This window comes from Peromyscus leucopus, chromosome 1 (assembly GCF_004664715.2).
Source record: "Peromyscus leucopus breed LL Stock chromosome 1, UCI_PerLeu_2.1, whole genome shotgun sequence".
In the NCBI taxonomy this organism is placed as follows: domain Eukaryota; kingdom Metazoa; phylum Chordata; class Mammalia; order Rodentia; family Cricetidae; genus Peromyscus; species Peromyscus leucopus.
Genome location: NC_051063.1, coordinates 179776485 through 179785773, shown reverse-complemented (window position 1 = coordinate 179785773; position 9289 = coordinate 179776485). Strand labels below are relative to the sequence as shown.

The 9289-nt window shown below is 50.9% G+C and overlaps 2 protein-coding genes across 2 annotated transcripts; both read left to right on the top strand.

The window, feature by feature from the left end:
* Rps5 (ribosomal protein S5) lies at window positions 1-4226 on the top strand. Its single transcript, XM_028884902.2, has 6 exons — window positions 1-108; window positions 860-968; window positions 2925-3134; window positions 3261-3389; window positions 3939-4037; window positions 4110-4226. Exons 2-6 carry the CDS (start codon window positions 861-863, stop codon window positions 4176-4178), a joined length of 615 nt encoding a protein of 204 aa, XP_028740735.1. The 5' UTR covers window positions 1-108; window position 860; the 3' UTR covers window positions 4179-4226.
* A 412-nt stretch (window positions 4227-4638) lies between these two features.
* Rnf225 (ring finger protein 225) lies at window positions 4639-7775 on the top strand. The gene is made up of 2 exons (XM_037202094.1): window positions 4639-5064; window positions 5637-7775. Exon 2 carries the CDS (start codon window positions 5648-5650, stop codon window positions 6623-6625), a length of 978 nt encoding a protein of 325 aa, XP_037057989.1. The 5' UTR covers window positions 4639-5064; window positions 5637-5647; the 3' UTR covers window positions 6626-7775.
* Window positions 7776-9289: the final 1514 nt, after the last annotated feature.

Below are 9289 nucleotides of genomic sequence, written 5' to 3'. Positions count from 1 at the left end.
TCGCTTCACTTAAAAGCGCCGGCCCGCTGCGCGCGGCCTCTTCCTGTCTGTGCCAGGACGGCGCGTGGTCCACGCCGAGCGACCGAGAAGCCCGGTCTGCGCCCTCAGGTGAGGCTGCGGAGGAGCCCGGAGTTTCGAGGGGACGGCCCTGTGTGTTCTGAGGGGCGTTTGGGGACCCGGAGGCGGCACCCGAGGCCTGGGCCTTCCCGTTTGGACCTCACCGCGTCCCTCCGGAAGAGTGTCCGGGAAACTCGCCCGGGCCGGGTTGCTCTGCCCCGTTTGCACTGTGTTGGCTCCATGATGTTAACACTCGGCACCCTAGGAAAGTCACTTGGATCCTAGGGTTGTATAGCGACCGAACATCTCGTTCCTCTTAGTTTTCTAGCGACCCTTTTGCTCCGTACGCGTTTTCCTCCATAGCAGCCCCTAGCTTCTCCATAGCGCCAGACAAGGAAGGAAACATTGATTATCCCTCCGGACTCATACGGTGGTCCTTATTCCCATATGTTACTCGTGGACTGTTAGTTCGCAGGACGGACGCTTTATAAATGCACAGTGCGAGTTTGATACAGGATGTGTGCCGATGGGGCTCTGCATGGCTTCATGAGCTCTAGTTCCGAGTACCCGCTGTTTAGCTGGGTGACTGTCGGGACCTAGACCTCTGGTTCCTGAGTAAAGAGCAGGTTCTTTCTGCACCTCAGTCGTTTCCTACGTTTGGAGAGATGTTCAAAGCTTTTGGGTTCCCTTTTACTACACAGTTTCCCACAAAGTGGAGGTTAGTCTCAAGAGTTTGGGGTAAATATGACTGTTCTAGGGTGGATGAACAATAACGGTTTCTTGTTGCTATCCCGTCCCCCAGAATGACGGAGTGGGAGACAGCCACACCAGCGGTAGCAGAAACCCCAGACATCAAGCTCTTTGGGAAATGGAGCACTGATGATGTGCAGATCAACGATATTTCTCTACAGGTAAAAGGACTTGGTGGTCTTTTTGGCTTTTGATTGAGAGCAGATGTGGATTCTTCCAGTTCAGAAAAGGACATATGACATCTAGGTTTAAACCAGTTCATGTTTATGACCAGATAGAAGAGGGATAACTGGACAGCCATATCCTTGCCTTGTTACAACCTAAACCAAAGGTTGTTACAGTGTATTGTATTTTTTTTTTCTTTTTTTTTTTACTTTTCTGAATCCATTGTCTTTTGAGACAGGGCCTTGGCTGTGTAGCCCTGGCTGGCTTGGAACTCAGAGGTCCTCCTGCCTCTGTTCCCCAAGTGCTGGAATTAAAGACATGTGTTACTACATCTGTCTTTGTATCATTTTGCATTCATATGTTCAGTTGGCAGTATCTTCTGTTGAACAGACCACTTCAACCAACCTGAATAGTGTTGGCGCCCTTGTCAAAGTCAGTTGGTAAGCTGGGCGTGGTGGTGTGTGCCTGAACTGCTGCTTTCAGGCTACAGCAAGAGGATTTTGAGTGTGCGGCCAGTTGTAGCTACATAGTGAGATGCCCCTAATGCCCCCTCCTAAGTGTCAGTTGGCTCTGGGCGTGTGGGTGCTATTTAATGGCTGTGTTAGTGTATGTGCAAATTAAAGTGGTTGTGCTGTTTCTCTTTTTTGCACTCATCCCTTTTGAGACAGTCTCATATAGCTCAGGCTGGCCTAACACACACTATATAGTGGAAAGAGCTAATCATCTTGTGCATTCTGCACAAATGCTGGGATTGTAGGCATATATCACCACACCCAGGTTTACACACTGCTGGAAATTGAACCCAAGTTTTTGTATGTGCAAGGCAAGACCCTACTGACTTCAGCTACATCCTTAGGCTCACTTGTCCCTTTTGTTCAAAGAAATTAAATTAAAATAAAGGTGCCACAGAATGGGCCTGTGCAGGGGCTCTGCTTATAAAGACAGTTGCTACTAAGCCTGGCAACATAAATTTAACCCTTGGAATTCACAGATAGAAGGAGAAAACTGACAACTGTAAATTATCCTCTGACCTCTATACATACATAACATGTACAAAGTAAATAAAGGAGAAAGGTATACAACAGGACCCAGGTATTCAAAGTATATTCAGGCTTGTCTGGTGGGTCTTTACTTTGTGCGTTTGTTTACAGAGGTCTGCGATCTTATTTTTGCTGTTAGGGATTGAATCCAGGGCTTTTCATATGCTAGGCCAACTACCACCTAACTAACTGCAATGTGTACATACCCAAGAACTTCTTAGGTAAGGAGTAAGATTGTAAATGTTTTCTGTCTCGAAGGTCACATTGAATCTCAATTATTTTTCTCTTTTTTTATGTATTTATTTGTATTTTATTTACATTGGTGGTTTGCCTACATATATGTCTGGGTGAGGGTGTTGGATCCCCTGGAACAGGAGTTATAGACAGTTGTGAACTCCCAACTGTGGGAGCTGGGAATTGAACCTGGGTCCTCTGGAAGAGCAGCCAGGGCTCCTAACCTCTGAGCCATCTCTCCAGCACCCCCCCCCTTTTTTTTTCCCCCTTTTTTTTAACGTGACTTATTGAGAGAGTGTGTGTGTCTTACTATGTAGTCATGGCCTGGGATCACTGTATTGCCCAGAATAATCTACCAAGTGCTGCCACGTGTCCTGTAGTGCCCTGGACAGCCCTCTCCTCCCAGTAAGGTCTCAGTGTGTTGCCCTGACTGTGCTGAGAGACACTGTAGACCAGGCTAGTTTTGAGCCATTAGTGATCCTCCTGCTTCCGAGTGTTGGGATATAGAGGTGTGTGGGTGTGACTTCACCAGTCACTTGTTCAGTTCTATTTTCAAGGCTCACATTCACAGCCTGCTGGGGGCATGCCATGCCTTGAGCCAGTTCTCCGCCCCCTCCGATGCCCATCTGAGGCCAGTTCCACCCCTGATTGCCCCTTCATCCTCACTTTTCCACCCAGGATTACATTGCTGTGAAGGAGAAGTATGCCAAGTACCTGCCCCACAGTGCGGGGCGGTATGCTGCCAAGCGCTTCCGCAAAGCCCAGTGCCCCATTGTGGAGCGCCTCACTAACTCCATGATGATGCATGGCCGCAACAACGGCAAGAAGCTTATGACTGTCCGAATCGTCAAGCATGCCTTTGAGATCATCCACCTGCTCACCGGTGAGGTAAGATTGCCTTTGATTCATGCCAGCTTCACGGTACATCTCCCAGATTCATCACCTGTGACACTGCCACCTTGTTCTGGGGAGGTTGTGGGTGGGTGTCAGGCTCATGGCCTCCCTTTCTGCCAGAACCCTCTGCAGGTCCTGGTGAACGCCATCATCAACAGTGGCCCCCGGGAAGACTCAACCCGAATTGGGCGAGCTGGGACTGTGAGACGTCAGGCTGTGGATGTGTCCCCACTGCGCCGTGTGAATCAGGTGCGTCAGGCTTGTGAAGGGCTGGGACAGGAACCACCAGCATGAGTGGGTGGAGTTCTGGCTTGCATGTTTTACCCAGAGCCTCACTTCCTCCAGGAAACCTTCCTGGATTTCCACCCTGTGTGGGGCAAATGGAGCCCCAGCCTTCCTCCTAGGTCTGGTTCATTTAAATCCTAGTGTGTAGTTTTACAGCAGGTTTAGGGTTTTTTATTTATTTGTTTTAAACTTGATCCATTTATGAGCCTCTTGAGTGGTGGTACATATCTGTAGTTTTAGCTATTTGAGAGGCACAAGATGGATTTGCTTGACCCTGCATACCATGGTGAGGTCAAGAGCATCTCACACTTTGCTGGCACTTCTTAAGTCTTGTTAGTAGGGGCCCATGTTTTTGTTTGTTTTAGCCGGCTGTCTGATAGGATGTCTGCTCCCTTGTATCTCATCTCTGGGTGACAGTGTGTAGTGATGAAAAGCGGGTTTCTGTAGAGGTGGGTCCCAGATCACTGGGAGGACTGGTACCCTTGTGGCCTGAGCCCTACCTGTCTTCTCTAGGCCATCTGGCTGCTGTGCACAGGAGCTCGTGAGGCCGCTTTCAGGAACATTAAGACGATTGCTGAGTGCCTTGCAGATGAGCTCATCAATGCTGCCAAGGTGGGTCAGGGCACACAGGTTGGGTATCTGGGGGCTCATCCACCATTCAGAGCTAACCACCTGTCTTTGCAGGGCTCCTCCAACTCCTACGCCATCAAGAAGAAAGATGAGCTGGAGCGTGTGGCCAAGTCTAACCGCTGATTTCCCAGCTGCTGCCTAATAAACTGTGTGCCCTTTGGGAAAGTTCTACCTGCCTTTGTTCTTGTCTGTCATTGAGGGGGTAGGGTGCTTCCCATGGATATAGGGGATGCTCACCTGGCATGTTGACCCACAAGAAATGTATTTCCCTGGCAAGTACCACTCTGGTATAGTGCTGGTCACAGGGTGTAAGCTCAGTGCCTGGGAATGACCCAGCAAGTGCTGGGGGTGAGGTGTGGATTGCTGCTACCTTTCCAGGTCTGATAAAGGGGAAGGGCTGGGGTGCTAAAGATCCATAGTATATGCAGACAATGTTGAGGGTGTTTCAGATAGTCCCTGTTGGGGCTGGAGAGATGGCTCAGAGGTTAGGAGCACTGGCTGTTCTTGCAGAGGTCCTGAGTCCCAGCAACCACATGGTGGCTCACAACCATCAAATGAGATCTGACACCCTCTTCTGGCATGCAGGCTGGTTACTGTATACATAATAAATCTTTTTTTAAAAAGTAGTCCCTGTTAGGTCTGTCTAGTTGGGGTACGATGGGGTCCAGTTTGCTCACTCCCTTAGTGTTTATGTGCAGGCTTCACATGTCTCCAGGAGCCCAGCTGTGGAGGCTCTGCAGAGTGGTCCATGGCCCTTGTGCCATTGAACTTCCTGCCACCCTTGCATCCATTATAGATCAGACTTGGTGTTTGTGCTAGTAGGAGGAGCCTGGGGGCGGGGTAAGCAGCCAGACGGGTTTGACAGGTACATGGGAACCTGGAGAGGGCTGGCCCAAGGTCAGGTGCCCTCCAGGGAGGGGCACTTGACAACCTAGTGGCAGACAAGCCAGAAATTGGGGTCAGAACAGGAGAGACTCACCAGGATACTCATCTGAACCAGCATCGACAGGTAGGGTGTCTGTAAACTTGGCTAGCCATTTCTGTCTGGTGTCAGATCTTACACCCTGGGTTTCCTACTTTGCTTCTCAGCTATTAGGTACCTCTTTTGTTCCAGAATCTGGTGGACAAGTGACAGGTTCTCAACCTTAATGTGGCGACCCTTTAGGGATCGCTCATGTGGTGTTGGCCCCCAACCATAAATTATTTTTGTTGCTACTTCATAACTAATTTGACTACTGTTATGCCTTGTAATATGTAGACATCTTTCCCTGTGGTCGTATTAATAGGTTGCGACCCACAGATTTAGAGAGCCTGGAGTCTAAATACTGCTCCTCTGTTCCCTGTGGCGCTTTCTGACTTGGTTTGATGTTGGGTCTTCCCTCTTGCATCTCCCTAAGACTTTTAAAGCTGCTTCAGTCTGTTACCTAGTTTGTCTCGACTTTGGGGACTGAGAGTCCAACTAAGGACTCGTCTCTGCCTCCTTGGACCCACTCTGCATAACTTCATTCTCCCTGCTCCCCTCTGAAATCTTACCAACCTGCCACAACCTCCAGATCCCTACCTGAGCCCTTCTCTTCATAGGTACAATCTGGATGCCGTGTCCTCGGCTCCTCTGGTTCCGCCGCCACCGAGCCTCCCAGGGCTCAAGCCCGGGCTCCCCAGGTACCCTCTCTGCACCCACGTCCCCTAGCAGAGGCGAAAATGAGGACGCAGAGGAGGAGGAGGGCGATGGCAACCCGGGCGACAGCCCCATCCTGCCCCCTGCATCCCCCATGGAGTGCCTTATCTGCGTGTCACCCTTCGACGGCGTTTTCAAGCTACCAAAACGCCTGGACTGCGGCCACGTCTTCTGTCTCGAGTGCCTGGCCCGCCTATCCCTGGCTACGGCGGGTGGCGGTGACGCAGTGGCTTGCCCCATGTGCCGTGCGCCCACGCGCTTGGCCCCGCGCCGGGGGCTTCCCGCTCTACCCACGCAGCCAAGTCTGCTGCCTCGCGAGGCGCGCGTGGCACCCCTATGCCAGGGCTCCGTGCGATTCGACCGCCGCCGAGGGCTCCTGTACCTGCGACCACCGCCACCGTCCCCGGGGCCACGCAAGAGTCGCGCAGTGCGTGCCCCGCCGCCTCCACCTCCGCTGCGCCTCGGCCGCCCGCTGTCGCGTCGCCTGTCCGTGAGCAGCCCCACATGGGCCTTCAACGCGGCTGTGGCTCTGGCGGTGCTGGTGGCCGCGGGCCTCGTTGTCTCTGGTGTCTATATCTTCTTCCTCATCCCTCATGTCACCACCTCCGGCCTTGCGCGGCCTCAGGTTGTAGCTCTAGCCCCCGAGCCTAGCTTCTGGCAACCGCCGAGGCCCACACCAATGGCATCCTGGACCCACACCTGGATGCCACGGCCCACAAAGCCTGATCTAGACCTGGATAGTACCCTGCCAGAGGCTACCAAGGACACGCCAGAGCTTGAGGAGGCTACCAAGGACCCAGGGACCCTGGATACACTACCAGATCAAACACCTAAGGCAGAGACTGACCTTGGCTGGAACCTGCAGGCACAGGATGCTGGGAAAAGGTTGTAACTACAGCAATAAATGCCTCAGTGGATAAGCCCTGTCTCCTGGTCTGAGGATTTCTGTTATCCTGGAGGGCATTAACAGAATGCATCTCTCCAGACTGGGGACCGAAAAGGCATGAACTCTCTCAAACCACTGTAATCATTCCATGAGAATGTCTGATTCCCATGACCATCTAATTGAAGGTACCAGGCCACGCATGTAAGGGTCCTACTGACGATTACTTCTGAACCACATCCTTGTGTAGGTCTAGTTGGGGTACCCCTGATTCTCATCTCTGTGGAAGTCCAGCTGGCCTCCCACCCCCCACCCCCCACCTGTGACATCTATACCGGACTGTGTCAGGGTGCCTTAGCTTTGATCTTGATGGGATGCTGTTAGAAGCACTTCAAATCATCATAACCACAGCCCCCTAAGGGAAACATTCCTGGTCAGCTCTGGAGATGAAGGCTCTGATCCACTCATCCTTTGGACTCACCACAGTGGGGCTGGGGCCCCTATCTTTGGAGTACAAAACTTGTTACTATTCTGATTATGTGTCTTGCTGCCCACAGCTAGTCTGTAAATTTCAGCACCTGCTCACCTGACGAGGACTCTGACTCGGAGGGCCAGGGGTGGCCTGGCTAGGAATGGGAGGGGCCCTGACTTCTGAAAACTGGTTCTCATTTGGGAAGTATATCCCAAGCTGGTCTGGGAGTTTGATGTCCCCTCCAGACTTTGGTTTCTGGGACCTACTCAGTACCTTGCGGAACAGTTCTGGTCATCACGGGAGAGTTAAGACCTCCCTGTGACTCAGACAGAATCATTCAATATGAGAAGGCCCTGGCCCTCCATAGCTTACATGAGAGATGGCTGGTCCTGTGTCCACTTTAATCCCATTATCCCCATTTTTCCCCTTCTCCGGGGCTCCATCAGCTCTGCCCAGCCTCTGCTGAAGTCGAAGCCTTTCCAGCATCCACCTCTATGGAAGGTGGCTCCTGTCTTCCTTCCAAAAGCCTTTTTGGCTTAGACACAGATTAGGAGGAAGGCAGCTGTTCTCTGCATAGGCTGACCACAGACCTCTGAAACACTGTGTCCTGGCTTACCTCACTTGGCATGAGACGATGTGTGTTAAGGGTGGGCAGCATTTTCCAGAATGAAATGTGACTTCTACATATCTGGAGGCCTCTGTGTGGTTTATTTACGTGTGTGTCCTCAGCACCAGGCATCAGCTGGTACAGAATGGTTGTCAGGGCGTGACAGCATCAGAGATGACCGAGAGGCAGCCTGGGAATGCCCATGGGCACCCTAAACTTGCAAGCCTCCAGCTACCAGGGGGCCTTGGCATGCCTGTGGGAGCAACTCGGCTGCTGCTACTAAGTAGGAATCCAAAGGAAGAACATCAGGGAAGCCAAGGGTGTGTCTTCACAGACCAGTTCTTGGGTCATACCCGGGTGCCAACGTCACCCATAGAGACTGGGATCAATGCACTGGGTCACTGGGAACCACTGCCCAGCTTCACAGGCTGGTCCAGTGGGAACAGAGTGGGGGTTCTGTTTTAGTTGTCTCTGGCTACTGTAAAAACTTACCCCTGATACCATGTCGTAGAACCACACACATTACCTCGCAGTTCTGCAGTCCAGAAGCCTAAGATCCTATCATGGGGCTAAAACTGAGGGACCTCACTAAGTGTGGTGGCACAGAAATGTAATCTCAGCACCTGGGAGGTGGAGGCAGGAAAACCAATAGTTCAAGGCCACCCTTAGCAACATAGGGAGTTTGAGGCCAGCCTGGTTATGTGAGATCCTGTCACAAAATAAAAATCAATAATCATTCAATAAGCTTGGGGAGCCAACAGTCCCAGGTCCTTCTGAAGACTAGGAAAATCTATTTCCTTAAATGTCCAGCTATTAGAACTGTCTTCCTTGACTTGTGGTTTCCTCCAAATTTCCTTGACCCTCCAGCTATCTTCTTTCACTTATAAAAATATTAGGAGCACACTGGACCCACCTAGCCAGATAATCCAAGACAATTAACCAACTCAAGGTGTGTGTGTGTGTGTGTGTGTGTTGCTGAGAATTAAACGCAAGACCTCATGAATACACTCCACCACTGATTTACTTGTACAGTCATTTTTGAATATTTATTTATTTTATTCATTATTGTTATTTAGTTTTTCAAGACAGTTTCTCTGTGTAGACCCAACTGTCCTAGAACTCATTCTGTAGACCAGGCTGGCTTCAAACTCACAGAAGTCCACCTGCCTCTGCCTCCCAAGTGCTGGGATTAAAGGCATGCACCAGCACCACCCTGCCTGAATTTTTTTTAATTGTTATGATTTATTTATGTGTATGTATATGTGTCTATGCATGCTGTGTATACACCCAAGGAGGTAAGAAAATTCAGCTCCCTGAAGCTGGAGTTCTGGGCAGTTGTGAGGTGCCCGACGTGGGTGCTAGTAATGGATCTTGGGTCCTCTGCAAGAACAACACAAGCTCTTAACCATTGAGCCATTTTTCCAGCCCCTGAATTTTTTTTTCTTAAGAGACATGGTTTCTCTGTGTAGCCTTGGTTGTCCTAGAACTCACTCTGTAGCCCAGGCTGGCCTAGAACTTAGAGATCCACCTGCCTCTGCTTCCCAAGTATTGGAGTTAAAAGCATACACTACCACCACCTGGCTGAATTTTTATT